Below are 25,287 nucleotides of genomic sequence, written 5' to 3'. Positions count from 1 at the left end.
CGCTCCTCTTCCCTATAATCTGATGCATAAAACAACGAGTAGAATATTCTCCTGTTCCTCTCCCCATCCCTAAAACCTTTCTTTCCCCCATTGTTCGTCTCCCCCTCCCTCTGAAAAATAAAAACAAACAACATTTTTCTTTTCCATGAATAACATACCGGATTTTAGATAATTACTCTAAGTCTTTCTTATTATTGTGTGTAAACATTTTTGAATTTCATATGTATACAATATGTTTATACATTCTCTTGGTATGTTTCAAATTCATTGTTTTGTTTTGAAAAAACCCTAATAAAAATTACTTTAAAAAAAAAAAAAAGAAAGTGGCAACTAATGCCAAAAATTGCATAATCATACACATAGGTCTCAAAAACCCAAAGGCTGAATATAGTATTAATGGCACTATAGTGAATATTCCTTAGGAGGTAAAGGGATCTAGGAGTCACAATTTCAGGTGAGTTTAAGGCAGGGAAGCAATTTAACAAAGCAATGAGAAAGGCAAGTCAGATGCTTGGTTGCATAGGAAGAAGAATCAATAGCAGAATGGAAGAAATAATAATGCCAGTGTATAGGTCATTGGTACAACCTCATCTAAAATACCATGTTAAATTTTGGATGCCTTATCTCCAAAATGATTTAAATACATTAGAGTCTGCACAAAGAAGGGCAACTAAAATGCTGCATGGCCAACAGCACAAAACTTACCCAGAAAAACTAAAAGATCTTAATATGTATAGTTTGGAACAGTGAAGGGAACGAGGGGACATGATATATTTGAAAGTTTCTATCAAGGTATTTAGCAAGGTACAGGAGGGAAACATTCTTCAAAGGAAGATAAATATTAGAACACGAGGACATGCACTGAAACTAGAGGGAAGCAGGTTCAGAGGAAAAACTACTTCACAGAAAGAGTAGTGGATGAGTGGACTAGCCTCCCATGAGAGGTGGTTGAGGCTAATACAGTAGAGCAATTTAAACATGCTTGGGATAGATATAAGTGCATCCTTACAAAGAATAAATGATCAAATAGGTTACCTAGGATAAGAATTGGGCAGACTAGATGGGCCAAGCGGTTCTTATCGGCCTCAAATTCTATGTGTCTATGTTTCTAAGTCTAGTAGCACAACCATCTGGTTGTATTTGTAATTCTGGATGCCTTAACTTAAGCTTGCAAATATCTTGGTGGTGGCAGCTATCCTGCCCCATAAAGTAGATAAAATAAGACTAGCCACAACTTTATTAGGTAATAAAATGGATTCTATATTATGATTGCTCTGTGAGGCTTCATATTGCCTGGATAGAGCATTTGACTTTCCATTTTTAGATACCTATAAGTAACAATGAAAATAAATCTGTTTAAAAAAAATACCTATCTGGTTTGATTAATGTATTCAGTCTAATGGCAGATTTCAAATATTCCATTTTTTTATGATCACTATCAGTAGTAATTCATCTACTAGCCCCTTCCAGAAGATATCTCTGTAGTAACAGTTTCATGGAAAAATACACAGATCCACTTTTTCTTTATTACCTTATGATAATATGGCAACCACAGTTTCTGATGCATCCACTTCTAGGACAAAAGGATGAGTAGGATCAGAATGCCCCAACACAGGAGTGGTTTGGAAGGTTTATTGAGCTTAAACAGTCCATCTAAATGATAGTCCCTTATGGGTTAAAACAGAAATTGCTTGTAGAATATTACATAGACTTTAATAATTTATGAATCCCATGAAGCTTTGGACAGCTTTGATATTTTTTGTAATGGCTATTATTCATGTTTTAATGGGATCCATTAAACAGAACAAGAGGGAAGAGGGCCATGCTTGCTCACTAGAGCTTACAATCTAAAGGAGGACCATGAATGGAATACCAGCTTTGAAAAAGTTTGTCTGAGCCAGACGAAACTTGTCAGTTTTTTTTTTTATTACATCTTATTCAGCAGCTGACTGTTGAATTTTAGTTTTCAGAAAACTCTAGTGACTGGACTTTGAATTGGAAAGACCTGTCAATTTCATTGGCCACCGCAGGATAACTATATCCTCTCTTCTTGTCTCAGTCATGTCTGAAAATTATCAGGTGTTTCAAGTAGCAATATGTGTGAAACTATGTTAGTCTATTGTGTCAGCTGATATAAGTGTCTAATGTACTCACATCGAAAAATGCTGCTTTGTCTATTATATACTGTTTTAAAGACGTAATTTGAACCATCTAGATACATACTTTTGAATATATAAACAGAAGAATCTTCCTATTATTCTATACGCTCTTGAATTTAGTTGTCTTATGCTAACTAACATCAGCATTTTTCATTTAAATGTGTTTGTTTGTATGACTATATTTATTAATCAGTCTTTAAATCCTTGCAATAAATGTGTTCATTTTAAATGAGGCGGTTTTGTAATGTTTTTATTCTGCCATAATTAGCTATATAGTAGTCTGCCATTTTATAGGCTATAGTTCGGTGGTCAGTGCTGTTGTTTTGTTTTTTCCTTTCTACTGGTTGTCAAAGTTTTAATTATAGAAGCAAGGGATAAAGATGAGCCACCTAAGCGTGTTTGTCTGCACCATTCCTTACCTATAAAACTGTCCAAATCTTTAGGATAATCAATACAGGCTAATTAATTTTTTATAGTATTATTCAGTGTGTTCTTCTTGGCTAAATTTTGACAGAAACATCTGAAATGGATCCTGGAAATGTCACTGCAGTTCTGAACTGACCACAGACAGTAGGCCTACACTAAGTTACATAATGCTTTTTTTGTTTTTGTAAACTTTATTTCTACTATTACTAATTTCTATTTGTTAAAGACTATTACACAATTGTAGCCCCAATTAGTGCCTTTCTGCCAATACGTGTATTAATGGCTATAAACAGTATCCTTTTCACTTGTGACTAGAGAACCCATAGCAATCTTACAGCATACCACACAGGAGAGATGACAAAGATAACAATAGCTTTCACTGTTGCTCATATGATTTGTTTAAACATAACATTCTTATTTTCTGCTTCATTCATCACTTCCTATATCTTGGTTACGTCAGTCAGTGAAAACACTGCCACAATGTGCTCTTGAGTGGTTCTAATGAGAATAATTACTGCCTATTCTCTAGACTCTCCCAAGAGTGCCAAAATATTAATAAATAAGTACTTGCATACAAGTGTCCAGTTCTAACAACCAGAAGCTGCATAATTAATATCTTAATGCATTAGCTATAGTGTCTGCAGCTAATGTATATAAAGTCATACTAAAGTATTATAAATATATTAAAACAGCGTTTGCCTGTTTATGAGCGTATGAAGTTGCAGTTATATTTAATATAATAAATCAAATAACTGTGTCCCCTTCATGTTAATAATGATAGGGTAAATTACCTTTTTTTTATCCATTAGCAGAGAATTTAAATAATGCATTGCTTATAAAACAGTCTTGTAATGGATTCAAATAAATACTCTTACCATATAGGCATGAGAGAGAAAATAGAAATTTATAAAATAAATTGTAAACTGTTTTCAAGGGCTTTTCAGAAAACCAGAAAATTGTGGAAAGAAATATTTAAAACATTAAAGGACCGCCATTACAGGGCAGATAAGTTTATATGAAATTGGAAACCATGTAGTAAGAAAAGATTTAAAAAGTGAAAGGAAGTACTGGAAATGACTAGATATAGAAAGATATATGTTCTGTGTAGTGTGTGTATTATCAATACAAATACTATATGAAAATTATTTTTTCTGCAGTACAAATATGTTTTAAATATTACACTTAAGGAAAAGTGAAACAAATTATGCATGAAGTGAACAGTTTTGTATTAGCAGGACTCTATTCTTCTCGTTTTACTTTTTTTTTTTTTTGTTTGATTTTCCCTTCAGTTTAAACTTTTACTAGCTTGGTTATAACCAAATGTAGCCAGAAACTGTATAAAATTAATTTCATACATCAAACTGGTCTCATTCTAATGGCAATATTAAAGTAAAACTCTTACTTGTCAACTTTGCCAAGATTGCCTCCGGAAGATTGGGGGTAAGGTGGGCATCTGGGGGCGGGACTAGCAAAATTGTGTCATTTGGCCCCACCCCCTAATATGTCATAACATGTTTTGGCCTATTACAGCAGGGGGCGGGGCCACAATGACGCGCTAATCGCGTCATAAGCCCCGCCGCTTAATTTAACAAATGGCCAGAACCGGGAGGTTAACCTTCTCTCCCAGGAGCACAGGGGGACTCCCAGAAATTCAGGAGTCTCCCACACATTCCGGGAGATTAGACAACTATGGTAAAACTCCCTAAGCATATTTTTTCCTTAAACCCTAAACCCAGAAAAAATCACACCTATCACCATTGCAATGGTTCTTCTCAACAATTACCAAACAACCAGCAGAAATGGAGGGGTCAAGCAGTGCTAACTTGGTTTGTCATACAGTCACTGAAAGTCCAATTTAGAGAAATATATTCCCAGATTAACAGTTAGCTCCAATTCGTGAAATTTTAGTCTTTCTTGGTTGTCCCATTTTTAGGCGTTGGATCCTGTTCAGATAGGGAGGAAGGTGAAACTGATATTTAACATTGTGTAATGAGGACTAAGGTTAGGTACACACTGGAGGTTTTTTTAACCAATTATCAGGCCAATCACCCGATAAATAACAGCTCGGCCGCATATCACGTTAGTATGTATACTCACACGATGAGCGATAATCTTTCCAAAGTGCCGATTGTCGTTTCATTTGGTTGTACTGTTTAATAATCTCATTCCAATCACATGCTGATCATGTAGTGTATATGCACTCACAATCACGATCTCCATAGAGTTTACAGAGTCATGATCTCTTCAGCCGATGCCGGCAATGAACATGTCCTGGTGACTTAATGTAGAGAGTGCAGTAGATGGAATAGTTTGTTCATTCTGAGACTGAATATTTTGTTTCAGAGTCACAGAAGCTAATGAAATTCATAAGGACGTGTGGATAGCTATAACAAGGTTGTTTTAATCAGTGTGACAGTAATGAGTGAATCAGTCGCAGGTACAATTGTTGTAAATAAGAAAAGCTAAAGCTGCATTCAATAAATGCCTCCGAATAGAATGCTTATGTTGTGAAATAAGTATAGGAATATTATGCACAAGGAAAACTAAAGGTTCTTTTGGGAGAGTAAAACCAGTTAACTTCTCTGTGTCCAGAAACTAGATCAAATAGAGCAAAGCCTATAAATATGGGACATTATTATGCCTTAAGTCTTCAGACATCTTCAGCATAAGTTTGTAAAACAAGGCAAGATGTTATGGAGCATAGAAGGGAATATTTAACACCTGATAAGTATCATAAAATTAGTTTAAAAAAATACAGGTGTTTTATGAGTTCAGATGAAGGTGTATGTGCATAGTTCGCTATTGTTTAACAGAAAGAGTCACCTTTATTTCTTGTTCCAACATACAAAATATGGGAATTGAGAGTCCAGAGGCACAAGTAATAAAGAACTGAGATGAAGTGAGACCCAATGCCCCAGTTATCAACCATCCTTTAATGGAGATAAAGATTCATATATTGGTGTTTATTACAATACCATGAGACTATATATTTGATGGTTTTGCCAAGTTTCCTTAAGAACCTATAACTGAACCAGTGTTTTCTGAGATACAACCTACTTAACCTTGAAAGTGTTATGATTCTCTCTGCCCCAGTGTACAAAAGTGATTTCATTACTGGTGGGAAGTGTAAGTTACAAATAATATATGTGAATTGGGGAAAGCAAGTAGTAACCAAGGTGTTATGACACACCTGCTGCTAAATTAAACCCTCATGGATGAGCCAATATTATTCTTATTAATTTTTCCAAAATCTCCCTTTAAAAAAAAAAAAAAAAAAAAGGTTTCCAGCAATAGATTCTCACCAGGGGCTAGATTTACTAAGCTGCGGGTTTAAAAAAGTGGGGATGTTGCCTATAGCAACCAATCAGATTCTAGCTGTCATTTTGTAGAAAGTACTAAATAAATGACAGCTAGAATCTGATTGGTTGCTATAGGCAACATCTCCACTTTTTTAAACCCGCAGCTTAGTAAATCTAGCCCAAGGTGTGCTGTACCATAATAAAGAAATACATCTAAATCTTGAAGCCCACCTCATTCCTTAGGCAAACTAAGAGCTGAATATTTCAATCTCTGTTTCTTCTCACTTCAAATTTAGGAGGTAAGACTCATTTGCAATGTCTTACAATATAAAGGAAATAGGACAGTTTTAGAATAATATATGTGACAAAATGTTAATTTTTGAATTTTATTAGCTAGAAGGTATCCCTGTCTTAGGATTCTTTGCAGCATATTTCATTAGGGGAAAATGATTCAGGACTAGTATTTCACAAACTCCTATGGAAATCTAAACTCTCAAGATATTGGATTTGATCATTTCCAATACAACTTAAACTTGGCATGGAGCACAACAGGGACACAAAGGAGCACAACTGATGCTTCTGATTTTTCTTGATAAATATTAAAATGAGCTTAATACCTAAGAATCAAATTGTTTCAAAATTGCAGGGTGGGAAGCAGTGGAGTTGCTGATAAACAGGCCATCAGTGTATACAGGTAATTTGTGATGATTGCCTGCAACATCTATTGCATTGATAGCTTGCTGTGCCCTGATAGCAATAACTACTGTCTTCATCAAGAATATAAAAATGAAGGGAAATATTGGGCATTGTGAACCGGTGCTGTTATTGATCTTGATCAGAATTGGATAAAATTCCATTTCTGCAGACTTTAAACATAGGTTATTATATAAAGATAAGATTTATTTCAAGACATGTAATACCATAATCCATAAAAGGGCCAAGCACTAGCTTAAAAGACATGCAATAGGTCTGACTTCATGCCTTGACAAAGACATATTGCACAAGTCGAAATGCGTTGGTAGGCGGCAGCTGTTTCCCCAGTAACCAAGAACTTCTATCATAACGGAGCGGTGAGTGAGTGCATATTCTGTACCCACTTTATCCATGCTTCTGGTAGCGGAATCTGCCTGCGATTCATATAGAATACCTTATTCCTTATACCTTATTCATTTAATGTGAGTCTTATACTTTATATTTACATTTTAAGTAATAAAGGGTATTATGCAACATTGGCCTTTTGTTTTCTTTTGCTATATATCCTGATATCGGAGAGGTGTCTTGAACTAAGAGTCCTACTAAGAAGACCTGTGGGAGGTTTCAAGGCTTTTCTTTCAAGGCTTCTTGAAGTAAGCATAATATAAAAACTAGCATGGTTCCCTAATCATGTTGTAGATTTTTTCAGCCGTAAATATTTCCCAAATCATATTAATTATTATTACCATTATTATAAATTTATGGTCCCAAATATTGTCGGAGGAGTCTTTGTATTTGATATTACATATTACACTAGATTGTTTCTCACTTTGTGTTTCCCCATTCTCTCCATACACTTTCCAGGAAGATTCTGCTCCGCAGTGTAATGATGATGAAACCATAATTTGGGGGACATAGAGGACGGTTGGACCACCCTTTAGTATTTTTAAATCTGGTAACTGAAATGCAGATTTTTAGATTTTCTATTTGATTGGTAAGCGCCAGAGCATGTATATTGTGTTTTCATTTACTATAGTAAAGACATTAGAGGGGTCTTATTTACAAGCACTATGCAGCATACCTAGGAGCGCTTTTGCATTATGTTTTTGCTATTTCAAGAGCACTTTGAATTTGTTATGAAGTGTAGTTAGTTGGATTACTGCCTATCATACAGTGTGACATTTATGGACGGTCTCCAATCTTTGAATCTGTTCATATTTTTGTACAAATCTTGATCAACAGCTGGGGCGTGGTCAAATCAAGTAAACTGCCCAATTTCTGCCTGTACTACCAGGTGGAGATGGTGATGCAGCACTATATAAATATCAAGGCAGGAGTAGTAATTGTGAACAAGAGAGAAATATGTGTTATCCATATCACCACGGTGAAGGGTCCTCCAATAATCCATTTGGCAGTAAGACTGGAGAGTACATCTAAATCTGCTACCAGAGATTGTGGACATATTTTACTATTAGGATAGCAACACTCTAAGTGTTACAGTGGAATGTTTAAGGCTTGTCATAACAAGATTGGGTGGGATTATGCTAACATTATTGAATAAAAGAGAAGCAAACTACAATCTCATTGCTGAGGAGAGTCTATAGAATAGTGAAACCTATGGTATAGAAAATAAACTGGGTTGGTGATCAATAAGGAATAAACTATTCATTGTGGTAATACACCTGGTCTTTAGCGAGTTCATGGAACTCATATGGAGCCTTCCGAGAAGGGATAGTGAGTCATGCTCAACCATGCATGGATGTGGTTTATACAAATTGCAAAATATTATTAGACCAAAACCTGCTCCTAATTGGTAGCAGAAACATGGAGCTAAGTAGTAAGACTCCATTATAGGGACATTGCATAAATCCTGTATGAGAGAACAAGTGAACCACAGTCTTAGTGGTTGAAGTGTGGGTGTATATTATGGTATGCCATACTGCCACTTCTCCTACTGCCTTCATTGCCAAATTATAAAATCCTATTCATTTACATTCCCATTATAATTTTCATTCCACCACCTCTCTCTCTTTCTTTTTTTTTTTCAAGGCATCTGCCATATCTAACTGCATTCTGACTTTGTGAAAAATTGCTTCATTTGTCAAGTATAAGTGCATAGCCTGTCCTGATTTATGCAGGAGAGTTCTGATTTGTGGGTACTGTCCCACCTTCCCAATTATCAGGACTTTGTTCCAAATCATGGACAGTTGGGAGATATAGCTTAATATATGCTTAGTAGTGACCCTTCAATGCTGCACAAAACCAACGGGAAGTGCATGTGATGGAGTGTTTTAGGTGAGGCAGTAGTTCAGCTGGTCTGAAGTGCTCTTAATGTGACATGACATGCCTCTAAAGAGAACTACAGAAGTATGATTTTTGAATATATACTTTTTAGAAGTATGATGTTTGATTTGGTGGACTCCTATGATTTAGATCGCAAGCTCTTACAAGGAAGATCCTCCTTCCTCTTGTATTCATGCTTGTCCCTTTGTCCACCTTTATGCATCGTTTTCCCTTTCCTTGTGCATGTTCTCTGTGTCACCTACTATTATGTTATGCTTTGTATGTTGCATGATGTTCGTCCTTTTAGGTTCTCTTATGACGCATTAGCCACTTTATTGAAATCTGTACTTGGCAGTGACACCTCCGCAGAAATTAAGCTTAACAAGATGGATAGGGCCCTGGGACCCAGAGGTGGCTCTGCTGATAAGTCCAGAGATGTACATTTTCTCATGTTTCTAAATTTTGTAGCATATCTCCTTTATATGAATCAATGTCTGAATACTCTGGTATGGCAAACAGACTCTGGGGTGGGCGACATAATGGAGGCTGAGGCTCGACAAAAATGTTCCCTCCTATGGTTAAGAAAAAATGCTGACATCGTAAGCTATTTTATGGCTTTGCTTACCAGACATCAAGTAGCATTTATTCTCACCCATCGTAGTGTCAGAACGGGGTTGTATGTTGAATTTAGTTAGACCTTGACCAGAGCTGCAGATTCATTATATTTGGCAATGTATAGTTATGGTTCGCACTACAATCATTTTTAGATGAACTTTTTTGTAAGACAGAAAGTAATACTATGCATAGTAAGAAGAGCACAAGGAAAGGAAATGATGCAATAAGTAAGAGATAACACTAGAGAATGATAATTTATAGGTAATAAAAAAAATATAGTTGAAGGGGTCATTTGACTGGGAGGAGAAACTATAGTACAAAATACCATACATAGAAACAATAAGCAGGGAACCACTCAATTGACTATATATGTTTTGATTTTGTACATTAGGCTGTTTTAGACATATTTGGCTGCAAACTGCAGTGTGTATAAGTCCAAGAAGTCCAATAATCCCAATCAACATCTGATCAAGATGTCAATCAGATTCCAACAGCTATTAGTTACCTGTCAGATCCTGCTGTTAAGTCTAAGCATTGAATGGCTGAAACTTCCAGATTTGGCCACACCTATATTTATGTGTATTGCCATATCCGCAGACAGACAGAACGGTGTGCGGGCACATGTACAGTGATAGAGAATGACTTGTAAGAAAAAGAAACAGGAAAATAACACAGAAGTGCTTAACCAGCAAGATAATTATTTGATAATGTTATTGGATATGACAATGTATGCACTATTGCTGTGTGGGTTGTGCTCTATATGCTGTGTCTCCAAAATTTAACTAGAAACTATTGGACATCCTGGTGTGGACACAGGTGACGAGGATGTATGCTGTGTCTTTTTGTACAGGAAATATAACAATACCTGGAGAAGGGTTCTTTGTGCTCGTAATAACATTTCCAAATATTTTTTATACTTGTGAAACATTTTTTGTGATCTGTTTTCTTACCCAGATGTTTGTTGCTGAGGAAAATGTGGACTTTCGCATTCATGTGGAAAATCAAACAAGAGGAAGAGATGACGTGAGCAGAAAGCAGCTTCGACTTTACCAGCTCTACAGTCGAACAAGCGGAAAACATATTCAGATACTTGGAAGAAGAATAAGTGCAAAAGGTGAAGATGAAGATAAATATGGTAAGGTAATTTGCTTTCAAATGAATTGTTAATTCCTTATACGTGTGTATTTGGTACATAAGACTTGATCAGCATTTAGCATTTCATTATTGTAAATATTTGATGAATACTTTGTTCAGAAAGGAAATATTGGTGTGTTTGTTTGTTTTGATATTTTTTGTGATGGCCTTTGAGTGACTTATTTTATTTTTATTTACATTGTTACATATTTATATGATAAGGTTTAAAAAGATACAGATATAACAAGTTCAACATTTCATATACTTTAATTGTATTAATCCAAATTAGCCACATATTGAAAAAAAATTATTCATGAACCCAAAAATGAAAATTATAGTTAGAAATACCATTTCTTGTAAAAAAATAAATAAATCAAAGACTGTGGTCCTAAATGACTTCATGTCATAAGCTTAAATACTGTAATAAAAGACCTATGCTGAGGATGAAACTTTTTTCTTCCACTTGCAACTTATGACCCCTTGTCCTCTGTATGATCCCTGGTACAAAAAGTTCAACAAATTGCTGTATTGGCCTCAGATATATTTATATTTATTAAAAAGGTGAACTCTAAACTGCATTGTTTCCAGTGTAAACAAGCTTACTTATCTAATCTTTCTTTATATTTCCCTTTATTAATGAAATTGCCCACACCTGCACCCTCCTAAAACTGTAGCAACCACCAGATTCCAGATAAGGTCTAACTAATGGCTTATAAAATGGTAATACTATGGAGGGGCAGGCTGGGCTGGGGGATAAGGGGGCATCTGCCCCCCGGGCTGGTCCCATAGTGGGCTACCTCGGCTGGGTCACTGGGCCACCCCCCTTTTTTTTTTTTCAATTCAAATGTTCCTAATAGGCTGCAGAGTTGAGTCTTGCCCCTGGGACTAAAATTTTACAGCCCTCCCCTGATACTATGTGTCCTTCACATTTATGTCCCTTTTTAAGGATCCTGAATTTTTTTTCTCTCAGCTTTCTGTTAACTAATATTCCATGTAATTTACAAATAGCATAATTATTACAATGGCATAGGTGCGTAACCCTACATTTACCTACATTAAATTTCATTTGACATTTTGTCTAACTCTTCCTATAGCAAGTTGGTATCCTGTAACGATCAAGTTACTATTAATAACGCTACATACAGTAGATTTTTGTTATCATGGAATATGGATACCTTACTTTCTAGGTTATCTACTAGGTTATTTATAAAAAAAATATTTTAAAGAACTGATCCAATACTGTTCAGTGTTGTAAACAACTAGCAAGTTTTGCACAGTCTAAATGGGACTGATTCATTAAGGAACTTAAGTAAGAAAACTTACTCAATTTCTTGCCTAAGTTTGTGTAAATTAGTATTCTGTTTTGCACATAAGTTAAATACTGACTGTTTTTACATGTAGCAAACAAATACTTGTTAGCTTATTTGTACACTGAAATTTAAAGTTGATATTTGTGTGCTACATGAAAAAACAGCCAGTATTTAACCTATGTGCAAAATAATAAACTAATTTAAAACCCCTTGCATTACAACATGGTTTTGTCCAGAAAACTTAAGTAAGAAAACTTTCTCAAATTCTTGACAAAGTTCCTTAATGAATCAGGCCCAATATGTTCCATTATGTCCTACAACCATTGCTGCTTGGTTGCTGTGAATTAGTGCAAATCCTGCACCTAAAGGCAATATTTGTAAATGAGCCCTATCCTATTATCAAATTATTGAGAATAATAGAGGAATTATTTGAATTCCTTCAAATAATTTACCCAACACTGAAGTCAACCTCACAGGCCTCTAATTTCCAGGTTCCAGTTTTGCTCTCTTTTTAAAGATTGATACCACATCTGCTTTCTACCAATCTTGGGACACTCACCGGCAATGAGGGAGTCCAGGAATATAGAAAATATTTGCCTTTAAATTACTGAGGCTAGTTTCTTTAGGACATGTGGGTGGATACCATATGGACCAAGTACTTTATGGGGGGAATTCAATTGACCGCGTTACTGTTAAAAGTAACGTGTCCTGCACATTATTGCCGTTATTACGGTAATAGTGCGCATAATTAATAGTGTTCGCAGCTCCCTAAGCTGCGAGCAGAAAGCTGGACACACACGTAACGCGGCAGTACTTCGGGGGGAATTGAATTTCCCACTATCTGTCTTAAACTTATTTAGACATAATTGCACCTAATCTTTTATTAGACAAACATTTAACATTTATGATTCCCTCCTGAACAGATGAAACGATACAATAAAATCAGCTTTCTCATTTATTTTTCTGTTTATCTTTCAGTGGCCCATTATTATCATTTTTTGCTGTTTATTTACTTAAAATGTGTTTTGAGATTAGACTTGATATTAGCTGCAATCTTTGCATACTTGATTTTATTTTTATATATTTTGCTAAATTCCTTCTACCTTTAACAATTTAAATGCTCTCTTTTTACATCTCATTCCATACTTTGTCATTTAACCACATCAGTTAAATTATGGTCTTTTATGTCTATACATTTTGTTGCCATATCGTAAGTACTTGGAACATTATTTATTTAAAAATATTTAAATTTCTGATTTGGTCCTTGTGCTTTTCCCCTGTTTACAATCTTCAATACTTCTCTTAACTGATTAAGCTTCTACAATCCATAGTTTTTAGTTCTCTTACAAAATATTTTATTGAAACTTGAAACTTTTATTGTTTTCTTGAAACTCAGATTAATGTTACCATGTTATTTTGTAAATGCCCCTTATATTTTTAGTTTTGCTGTCATATTTCAAGAGGGGTTTACTAAGAAATGTGTAATAATCTATTACAGTTATTCAGACATTAATGTGCATGAGTGTATGTATGTATGTATGTATGTATGTATGTATGTATGTATGTATGTATAAGGTTCCTTATACTGTGCCACAGAATGTATGTGGTACCTAACACTTGGGCTCCTATACGTTCCATTTGAAAGTTTGAAGTCTGCATGCTTATTTTCCACATAATTCTTACTTCTGATTCACATATAGTAATAGGACAAATTGGGTATAACGTCAAGTTCAGACATTTGAATACAATAGGAAAAGAAATCCTGCTTCCAAGAGCTTACAGTCTACCTGATTTTGTTTTCCAAAGTCAGCAACACACAGGCCAATCTTGATACTTGGCATAAGTGCAAGGATTAATATCCTATTTGGCCACACACATAAGTGGACAATTTGGATGAGATCTGGTGAATTGACTCAGGAGGAGCAGCTGGGTTTCTTCCTGTTTAACTTTGTCCTCTTAGTGCAGTCATAAAAATGACCGCACATGCAGACAGTAATCAGATTAACTGCATTTACCAAAATGGCCAATATTGATCAGATCATTTTTGATTGAATTATTGGACATCTCTACCATTTTGCTGCCGCACAGTTTAAAGTGTTTGACCAATTGCCCTATATTTGATGACATGTGGGAACAGCTTGAGGCTGTCAAATGCAAATGCATTTTTCTTGTCTGTACATTTGTAAGGAGCTTACTTGGAGTTCACTGTAGACTTCCAATTTGGATAGAACAAAAACCATAGCGTAAATACAACAATTCTAGAAAACGCTAGTCACAGTGGTTTATAGTATCATACTTATTAAAAATACTGCTAAAACGAGAATAATTGACACTGGTGGCACAAGCTCTTACTTGCAATGATCAATTAAAATTACTTACTGATTTGTATTACTTAGGGTTACTAATGAATGTAGTAAGTAAACCTCCCCATCTGTAATAATAATGCTGTAAACTTATGTATGATATAATACTTTTTTTTTCTTCATAAGAGAAATCATTAGGATAGATAGGACTTATATTAACCACAGGACTCCAACATATCATATTTGAGGATACCATCAATTCAAATAGGTATAGTGATAGGCAACAATACCAAGCCATTATGTTTAGCTCTAACCAACAATAAATTATTGATTTTTGGCTAAAAAACATTAAAAAGATGACTACTGCAAAATAAAAGTTAGACTCCCATGCTCAATGTGTTTACCCAAATAGCATATTTGATGAGCTAAAATACATTAAAACATTTTTAATTAATTTGACCAGAAAAAAATATATTAATAGCAATATTCGCTCTAGCTAGTGATTGCAAATAATGCATTTCTCTGGCTAAAGAGAATAATAACCTTAGAAGTAGTCATGTTTTACTGAAAAGCTCTAAATTTACAAAGCAAAGTACGCACAGAAAACCACACAGCCTGTACGGTTTATATCCATTTTTTTCTTGGGACACAAGACGTTTCCAACCAGAAAATCACAGCACTCTGAAGGTGTGCTCAGGTAGTGAGACATTACATTGACCATTGTTCCATGTTAGTGCTTCAGCTGTAAAAATGCTGTATTTATGTCATTTAAAATGCTTTCATGTGATAGGGAACTGTGTTTCCCTTTCTATAATGGGTACATTTAGTACCTTCAGAACACATTTTGTTGTTGGGAAATGACAGTATTCTAAATGCCTTTGTGCTGCATCCTTTAAAGTAGTTGACATGGTAATTATTATGCATATCATACTATATTCAAATAATTGTGACAATCTTGTATGTGGTATGAAAGATACAGAAAGAAGAAGCTTCAGACCTGATTCCACAGAGGTCTGTAAATGTCTGAACATGTGGGAGTTATCTGTGGACTTATCATGGCTCCTTTTCCCACAATTCTGCAGCCTCAAATTTACCTTCAATCAGAAATGATCTCCTTGACACTGGCATTTTTGCTTTCACTTGCACAGTGTGGCACATGGTCTGCTCTGTATACCTATTGAAAGATCACAACTGTCATTGATAAAGCTGTTCATGATCACTGGATTTTGAAACTAACTATGTCTACTGCAAGGAAAAAATGTTTAAGTGTGAACACAACTTGCAAGCGCTACCCGGTGCTATTGTGAACATGCCCTGTGCAATGAAGTCATCACAGTGGATTGGAATTACTCTTTCAATTATCTGATAAATACAGGCCATCAACACTGGGTAGCATATGGTGTCCCCACATTGTGTACTACATAAGGCTTCTTATTGTACATTATTTTGTATAACATACATTTTATTCACTGAATTAATCAGCTCTCTAGTCATACTCACCCTGTGAAATCTGCTAAATAATTGCCAGTAGGGTAAGGACATGTAGCCAGTTAGCACTAAGACATATTGTAACTAAGGATGCATCAAGTTTTAATGAATGGCAAGTTCATATAAATCTTGTTGGTAGCAGTAATGAAGTGTAAGGGAGGAGTGAACAAAATGGCAAAGAGAATTCGGCAAATCACGACTAGTGACGACAAATAGTTCTCACGACTGGTCCTCTATTGTTATGTCAGTTCAATGAACTAGCAGCTGGGTGCAGTAATGGTAACAGGTTTAGTATTCAGCTCCTTCCATTGACAAGCAAGATAGTGAGGTTGCTGTAAGTGAAGTTGCACAAACACTGGAGAATTGGAAAAATATTGCTTGGTCTAGTTCCTGCTGTTTCAGCCTGATAAGTGGACCACAATCCATACATTCATTTTACTGTGTGAGATGTGTTTTGTCTCACATATTGAGTGTCTTGAAAATGTCAAAGAATATCTGAACATAATTGCCGAACTACTGACCAGATGCATAGCCATGTGTGACTTAGTCTTATCAAGAAGATAATGCTTTATGCTACAAAGTAGTGGCAGGAATCATAATCCAGTTTAGCCCTTAAAAATGAGATATAGCAAACTCTTCAATTTAAAGGATCACCGTCACCTAATTCGCTACAGATACAGAACAATTCTGAGTCGACGTGTGTCAGTTCATCTGTATCAAATGAGTTGCCACATTGTGAGTGACTAGGATGATTTTAAAATGTTTTGACTAGCATAATGTTTTCGAGACGCTTCCAGTTTTCCAACTTTTTTAAATACCAATCCAAGCAAAACAGCACAGACACAAATACAAACTCTCCACTCCCTTGAAGTGAAGTATAATACTGCTTGTTAAACACACAACCTGATTCATGTTCAGACATGAGGCAGTTTGGTGCCATATCTTGCATGAAATAGCTCTGTGCATGCTCAGAAACAGAACTGTCTGAATGCAAATGACACTTACAAACAGCCTCTGACTTGAAAGGCAGAACGGAGGTGGAAAGGGGCAGGCGGAGGCGGGCAATGTACAGTAAGGGTGTGCTGATGTAGATGCGGCTTATTCAAGTCCTGGGTTTCTCTTAAGTACGGTTATTTTCCAGAAGTTGCTGTACTGGGGTCTGAAATTTCTATCGACACCCAATTATTCTCACAAGAGTGTTTCCACATTAGAAAGTAAAAAAGCACTGATCAGTCACAACATTAAAACTACCTGTCTTATGTAGGTCCTCTTTGTGCCGCCTAAACAGCTCTGACCCATCGAGACATGGACTTCACAAAACCTCTGAAGGTGTCTTGTGGTATCTGGCACCAATATGTCAGTAGCAGATTTTTTAAGTACTGTAAGTTGAGATGTGGCACCTCCATGGCTTGGACTTTTTCTCCAGTACATCTCACAGATACTCAATCAGATTGAGATCTGGGAAATTTGTAGGCCAAATCAACCCCTTAAATTCTTTGTCATGTTCCTCAAACCATTCTTGAACATTTTTTCAGTGTAGCATGGCACATTATCCTGCTGAAAGAGGCCACTGCCATCAGGGAATATCGTTGCCACAGAGGGGTGTAATTGGTTTACAACAATGTTTATGTAGGTGGTACGGATCAAAGTAACATCCAAATGTTTGCTAGGACCCAAGGTTTCCCAGCCACATTGCCCAGTGCACAACACTGCCTCAGCTGGATTGCCTAGTACATCCTGGTACCATCTATTTCCCAGGTAAATGACACACACAAACCCAGATGTCCACATACTGTAAAAGAAAATGTGATTCATCAGACTAAGCCACTTTCTTCCATTGCTCCATGGTTCAGTTCTGGCATTCACGTGCCCATTGTATGTACTTTCCGCGGTGGACAGGGGTCAGCTTGGGCAATCTGACCAGTCTGCTTCTACTCAGCACCAATGCTGCAAGCTGTGATGCACAGTGTGTTCCGAAATCTTTCTATCATAGCCAGCATTACCCTTTTCAGAAATTTGTGCTACAGCAGCTCTTTCGTGGGATTGGACCACATAGGTTAGCCTTCACTTCCCACGCGCATCAAAGAGCCTTGGATGCCCATGTTTTATTGAGTGGCCATAACCCCTGTCACTGGTTCACTGGTTGTCCTTCCTTGGACCACTATAGGTAGGTCCTAACCATTGCATACTGGGAATACCCCACAAGTCCTGCCGTTTTGGAGATGCTCTGACCCAGTCGTCTATCCATCACAATTAGGCCCTTGTCAAAGTCACTCAGATCCTTACCCATTTTTCCAGCTCCTGACACATCGTCTTCAAGAACTGACTGTTTGCTTGCTGCCTAATATATCTTACCACTTGGTAAGTACCATTGTAACATTGTAATAAGATAATCAATGTTATTCACTTCACTTGTGAGTGGTTTTAATGCTGTGACTGATCAGTGTATGGTTTAGTTCCATTTGCAAAGCTAAATTAAAGTTTGCAGTTCTCCACAGAACCAGGAGCAATACAAGTATATGCAGATCCTAGAAGGAGTCAGCTCAATCTTAATGTTTTTGGGTAGCACACTACAGAGATGCTCCTGTGAGAGGCAGGCACAGGATCTACTCCGGCCACATTTAAAACACAATCAGAGTGGCTGGGCAGCATCCTCTGTCTGCTCCTCTGTTGCCAGGCGCAACCATGCAGTGTGGGTAAGCACATTTACTGGGTATGACAGTGTCATACCCAGTATCATACGGATTGGTGGACACCACAAAATGAAAAGTACATTTTGTGGACCGTTTATCATTACTCAGTTTATCATTACTCCTATCCCACAGAGGCCAGTCCATCTAAAATTAAACAACGGTTTTACCCCTCCATAATGTATACATTTTGCAGCATAAATAAATTCTCTCCCATAAAAATAAGCATATGGTCCACAAATACCAATTTGACAGGTGTTGCTGGCTCATGTATATATATATATATATATATATATATATATATATACACACAATTGTGTATGCATGCTATTTTGTCACTTAGCTCTTATACATCCACATAATTGCCACTCATATTCTGATCATAGATTGTTGTTTTTGGCTGTGACAAAGTCTACTATAGCTCTTCCATTTATCCCAAGGGTCAATGAGTGCCTAACCATTTACCATCTTTGTATGTTCTTTTAGGGAGGGATACCCTAGGTTCAGTGCAGCTCTTGCAGCATTGTTTTTTCATTATATCCATTGGGTTTTGCAGCACTCTCCTATCACCATCATCATGGCCAATAACCAAAACAGTGAGCCTTTGGGGTTAAGTAAATAAGGAGAGAATCTGTCTTTATCCACCTTTCCAGCCATCCAACCTCACACCTCATCAGAGAGTAGAGGCACTAATTACTGTCTTCTACTTCTCCACAAAGAAATGCATTTATGGTGGAACATTTTTAGTATGGAGAAATATCAAACTGATAAATTAATACCGAAAGGTCTAAGACTCAAAAAACTCACCTCCTGCTATCAGGACGATCCCACTTTCATTAAGAATTGGCAAACCACCTTAGATGAATATTGTCATAAACTTATCTCGTTACTAAAAAATCAGCATAAACAGTACCTTTGTCAATTAGAGACACAAATCACTCAAGCAGATTGTGAACATAATTCTATTAAAGACGAGCCAGTCTTTGTAGACCTTATGAAACTTATGAAAGTTAGATTGATGAATAAAGAACAAGATATTGTTAATACAAAAAAATCTAAATATGTACGGGTCAAGTTTGGCATTAAAGGTAAACCGACCAGAATTCAAACAAGTCCAGTTGCCTTCACAAATATGTTTCCGATCATTTCCTTGAATAAACCCCCAAGGGATGACAATAAATCCAATAATAGAATTTACCAACAATACATGACCTTGATACATCAAGGCAGTAGAAATACACCCATTATCACTTTCAGCACACATGAGGACACAAGTAATACTAGTAACCACTCTATTTCAGTATACAGTGAACACAGTTTGGACTATCAAAGGTTAACTATCCAATCCTTTGAGGAGGGGTGGTTGCAGGAGTTGACTATACACACTGATCCTACTGCTGATAATGAGATTGCCTCCAACACAACAATACATTTGGAACCTGCATTACAATCTACACGCAGGGACCTAAATACAACTATGTATTCAACACCATTATCGAAACCCCACAGTGATCGTAACACTTCAGAGGTCACAGATCATAATTTGGATCATCCTAACCCAATTGCATAGATTAGTATATTTTTTGGTCTAGGCCCGAGATTTCTAGGGCTACATCAATCGATGGTGAAACCTGCAACGAGAAAATGAAACCAACTAGACGAGGAAGGAGGGGAGGTTGTAGCCTCATCTCCAACTCATCTAAGCAAAACGTCACCCCCATAGGGATATTTAATCTAAGCAATCATGAAATATCATGTCACAAGTTCAGTATCCTCAACAAAGGATTGAAATTTGCACCGACTAATACGCTTAATAAATTTGATACTTCTTTGGATATTCACCGATTTGTTAGGAAGCTTACCTTAAAGAGATATTTTGCCAAATCCCCATTAGAATCCATAACAAACAAGACCTCTGGCCCATACAAGCATACATCTCTAAAACCTTCATCCCAGTTTTACCCAAAACAAGTTAAACGCAATGAGATTACTGCCTTTGAAACGCTAGTTTTTGGCCATCTAGATAAATTAAACCCAAATAAACATAGACAATGTATCAATCTCACTGATGATAAAATTAAAGCATTGAAAGTACTTCAGGATCTTAAGGAGGTAATAATTAAACCAGATATATATACAATTGTGTATATATCTGTAGTAATTAAACCAGATAAAGGGGGCTGCATTGTTCTTTTTAACAAGACCGATTATCTAATTGAAACTACCCGATTGCTCTTGGACTCTGATACATATGAATTATTAGAATCCGATCCCACCACCTCCTTTTCCATGGCACTCACAAACATATTAAAAACAGGTCTAGACATGGGAATCATCAATCTAAATGAATATCATTGCATTAAAAATCAACACCCTATCATCCCGGTTATTTATTATCTTCCAAAAATACACAAAAGTTTAGTACAACCACCTGGCAGACCTATCATTTCTGGCATAGGATCCATTACAGCCAATCTGTCACACTATATAGATATTTTTTTACAGCCACATCTCAAGAAACAGAAAGCATATCTGCAAGACTCCACACATGTCTTACAATAACTAGAAGGAATTGTTTGGAAGACAGGTTGTTGGTTTGTAACCTGTGATGTAGCCTCATTATATATGGTTATCAAACACTCCGTTGGATTGGAGAGCACAAGATTTTTCTTGGAATCAGACCTTTCTATAGCCAAGGATCAAGTAGAATTTCTTCTCCCCAACATTGAGTTTATATTAACCCATAACTACTTTTGGTATGAGGGTAACTACTATCTGCAAACACAAGGAACAGCCATGGGCACCAGGTTCGCACCCAGCTATGCAAATTTATATATGAGCTATTGGGAGGACCGGTTCATTTGGTCCAACAATAGCTGGAGTGCGAACCTGGTGCTATGGAAGCTCTACATCGATGATGTTCTCATTATATGGGAGGGTACAAAAGATACACTATTGGAATACCTTGAGTATATTAACCTAAATGAGTATGGGCTTAGATTTACAGCCGATTATAGCCAAACTTCGATTACATTTTTGGATCTTGAAATATTCATTAGAGAGGGAAACTTGAATACTAGAACATATAAAAAGACAGTGGACGTCAATGGCTTCATTCTTTCAGACAGCAAACATCATCCCAATTGGTTACGTAGTATTCCTTTTAGCCAGTTCACCCGCATTAGACAAAACTGTACAAATATTGAGGATTACATCACACAAGAGGAAAGTATGAAGCAGCAGTTCTTGGAGAAAAAAATATTATGCAGGTTTAGTTAATCAAGTCTTTTATTAAGGTTCAAAATACTGATAGGAATCAATTATTGAAGTATAAAGCCACAATATATGATACTACCAATCAAGGAAAATCAGATCATTTACAAACTGAACCAGTATATTTTGTCTCCAATTATTCATCAGGGGCCAAAATGGTGAGGCATATCGTCCATAAACCAAAATCAAAACAATGCAATAGACTCAGATCCTCAAAAAACTAGTACTGCAGTGTGGATATAAAAAATATTTATTTAAAAACATATAATATAAAATGCACTCGTTAAACATATTTTGACAGACCACCTTCTATGTGGGAATACCAATATTAAATCTATGGGTGCACCTACAAAAGATTATATAAATTAAATATGGTTACATCTGTTCCCTCTCGAGGTGGTATGAACAATGTCTGTTAATGAAATTAACTCCTTGCGGCAGTGCTCACGTTGATATAACTTTATAGTTTGCGTATATCAATTCGCATAAGTATATAGTAATCAAAACTGCTACGTTCCAGAGGTAGCTATATGGACTTCAATTCTTTCCACGATCATAATATAGCATGCTTTGGTTCCTCAAACTCCAAGGCTGAAACTCCCATCTAGTGTAGATGTAATTCAACAGGCAAATATAAACAATGTTGTACAGCAATAGAGACAATGTAGCAGATATTCTAGTATGGAAATGGAGGCAGTCCACGGGTAATAATATGGTATAATCTTACCAGAATCCTGACGTTATTAGGATATATCATCCAATCTGTAGTTTAGCCGTCAGTGTGAACAAATTGGAAGCATGCTGCTATAATTACCCTGAATGAGTATTTCGATCTGTATTTGTTCCTCCGTGTACAATGCTGAATAATGCTGCTCCGGCAGAAGCAACTCTCCAATAGAGATATCCGTTTATACGTTCATCTGCACATTGAATACAGAGTTAGTTCTCATGGACTCCTGTCAGCTTGCAGAGTGTATTTGCAGCTCCCTGCATCAGCAGTGTTGTTCCTGGGCTTCTGGTTTAAAATCCAATATTGAAATGTTAAGAGGGGAGTTTCATTCCCAGCCAGTAAGTGAGTTATCTGTCCACAAAGATAATATATGAGTGCCAACGATTAGGAAATTAAAAGTTAGAATTAGAGATCACCTGAGCAACATTAGAATAGGATTGGAGACCTATCATCTCTCTAGACACTTTAAAGAAACCCATACTTGTGATCACATGGGTCTTACATTTGTTGGAATTAAAAAGATTAAGAACAATTGGAGAAGAGGTAATTTAATACAGGTGTTGAATAGCGAAGAAATTAGGGCTACTTAGAATTTGAAAACCCTTACACCGAAAGGATTGAATATTGAATTCAATCTATCTATATAGTGGCAGGGCTCTATAGGAGATATATATATATATATATATATATATATATATATATACATGTATATACTCCCACCCCCTCCCTAATCTTGATCTATACTTATACACACACAAAGTGACTTGCATGTTAAGAGTTTATCATGGATTGGTAAGTGTCATCTACGGTCATATCTCCCTGGGTATGCCCAAATTTGGCCTACCTTGAAAGCCAAGCAGGGGGAGCCAGGTAACTTACAGGTTAGGGGACTACCTGTGATTACCTGGTGCAGTAGGGACACTATTCTCCACACATATTCCCAATGATCGATATACAAAAGCACAATAATGACCTATACCCTACTGGTGTGTGTAATGGTGTACATATGTACAGGGTGTAGATTTTTTCAATTATAGGTGCTAACACCAATATAATCCTCTTATGATTTTTGCCACTATGTAGCTTATTTCAGACTTCATGTGAACTTCTGGTGGAACGTAATATGCATGAGTTTCCTTTTCCACACATATACATGTTCCCATGTACTATCAGTTGTCCAATAGAGCTTTGCCAATATATAATAATTTCTTCACATTTTGTTTGTTAAACATCTTTGTCTGAACTTAATTGGGAAGACTTCCTTTTTCCACACAATAGTTCAGTTTTAACATATATGCTGAAATATTTGATATATCTGATATGCAATAGTCAGATGCAATACCTGTGTTGATCAGTTCTTTGCTATTAGAATATTTGTTTGAGTATGTCACTATATCAAGTACATTTGTTGAGGTGCCCTTTATATTTCTGGATTACCATAGTACTCATATTAAGAAATCAAGCATTGTGTATATATATATATAATTTTTATGAATCTTCTGTTGGCAAGTGATTTTAATGTTTATTAAGTGTATGATGAATTCTTAAAGATATATGTACACATATTTGAGAAGTTAACTTTAGAGTATTCAACAGAATAGGCATTATTCGGGCTTTGTTTACATATTAATGTACTTGGGGAATCGTCCATTGGAACTTTTACAATAAGGGATCAATGTATGCCAAATCAGATGATCTACTTCCAGCCAATCAGATCTAACTATATGGTGGGCGTATAGTATATATATATAAGACATGTGCGTTCCATCTACCCTTGAGAAAGTCCCTTTCAGGGACGAAACATGTTGGAAACACGCCCCCTACCTACACATTTCCTATTCGGATCCGAAAGTGACTTTAATGCGTTCCAGAGTAAGACGTACTCATACCCTACATGCCGTACTGCATTCTTGTATTGGCATCTCCACGATTTCACTTTCTTTTTATCATATCACCATCACAGACTTATCTACTGCTGGGTACCTGGCTGGCCATGGGAACTTGCAAGTATTTTTTGATGTTTCATTATATCGACATGCCTATTTTAGGAATTAAGTGAAGATTATCTTTGATCTAAGTCACCAAGTATATCACTGGATTCAAGTCATTAGAGCCCAAGAGAATGTTTATATATATTGGACTTTAGTTCATCTCATATTATCATTACCCCAGTATCATTTCCTCATTTCCAATCAGCAATACAGATCCCTGGGTTTTACTGGCTGGAAGTGTAATTTTGGTCCTTGCTATCTATTTGTATACACTTAGACTTTTTTTATTGCTTTTTATTTTTGTCCTTTAATAATGTTTTTTATTATTTTTATTATTATTGTTTTTTCTAGTTGTCTTTGCACTGTGCATTGTAATTTTGTTTTTTAACCTTGTATTTTACTATTTGAATTAGTTTCTGCTTCTTGTTTGGTCTAAATAATTTCTTCATATGTTTATTTGTTAAGTGGAAAACTATTTCAGTTGGTATATATATTTGTATACATATGTATATATATATATATATATATATATATATAGATATATATATCTACTATATAAATGCCTAGTGGCGTGTGTGAAAAAAAAACCAAGCTGCAGCGCCACCTGCTGGGCAGAGTTATACACTGACCTATATATTTCTTGAAGGAGAAGTGACAGTTGGGAGTGGTTGGTGGTTGCCGGGGGGGGGACAGTGGGGAGTTTTTAACACATTAAGTAGCTTGATGAAGGATGTGGCGATCAAGATGAAGGATGAGGTGATGGAGAAAAATGATGAGGTGGTGACATGTGGACAAAACCACGTTAAAAAAGGGCGCTTGCGTCGGAAAGTAACGCTCTTCCCCTGAGGAGGCCTGGGCTAGGCCCAAATGCAGGACAAGAACCTTTTGAATAC

The 25,287-nt window shown here is 36.2% G+C and overlaps 1 protein-coding gene across 1 annotated transcript in view; it reads left to right on the top strand.

Moving 5' to 3' along the window:
* FGF18 (fibroblast growth factor 18) overlaps positions 1–25,287 on the top strand; it is a 357,374-nt gene that overhangs the window by 132,667 nt on the left and 199,420 nt on the right. The window contains exon 3 of the mRNA XM_075209783.1: positions 10,430–10,610. Coding sequence (XP_075065884.1) covers positions 10,430–10,610 — 181 coding nt within the window. The remainder of the gene's footprint in view (positions 1–10,429; positions 10,611–25,287) is intronic.

The sequence above is a fragment of the Mixophyes fleayi genome, chromosome 4 (genome assembly GCF_038048845.1).
Source record: "Mixophyes fleayi isolate aMixFle1 chromosome 4, aMixFle1.hap1, whole genome shotgun sequence".
NCBI lineage: Eukaryota > Metazoa > Chordata > Amphibia > Anura > Limnodynastidae > Mixophyes > Mixophyes fleayi.
Note: the sequence above shows the minus strand (reverse complement) of the source record. Positions and strands in the feature narration are given on the sequence as shown.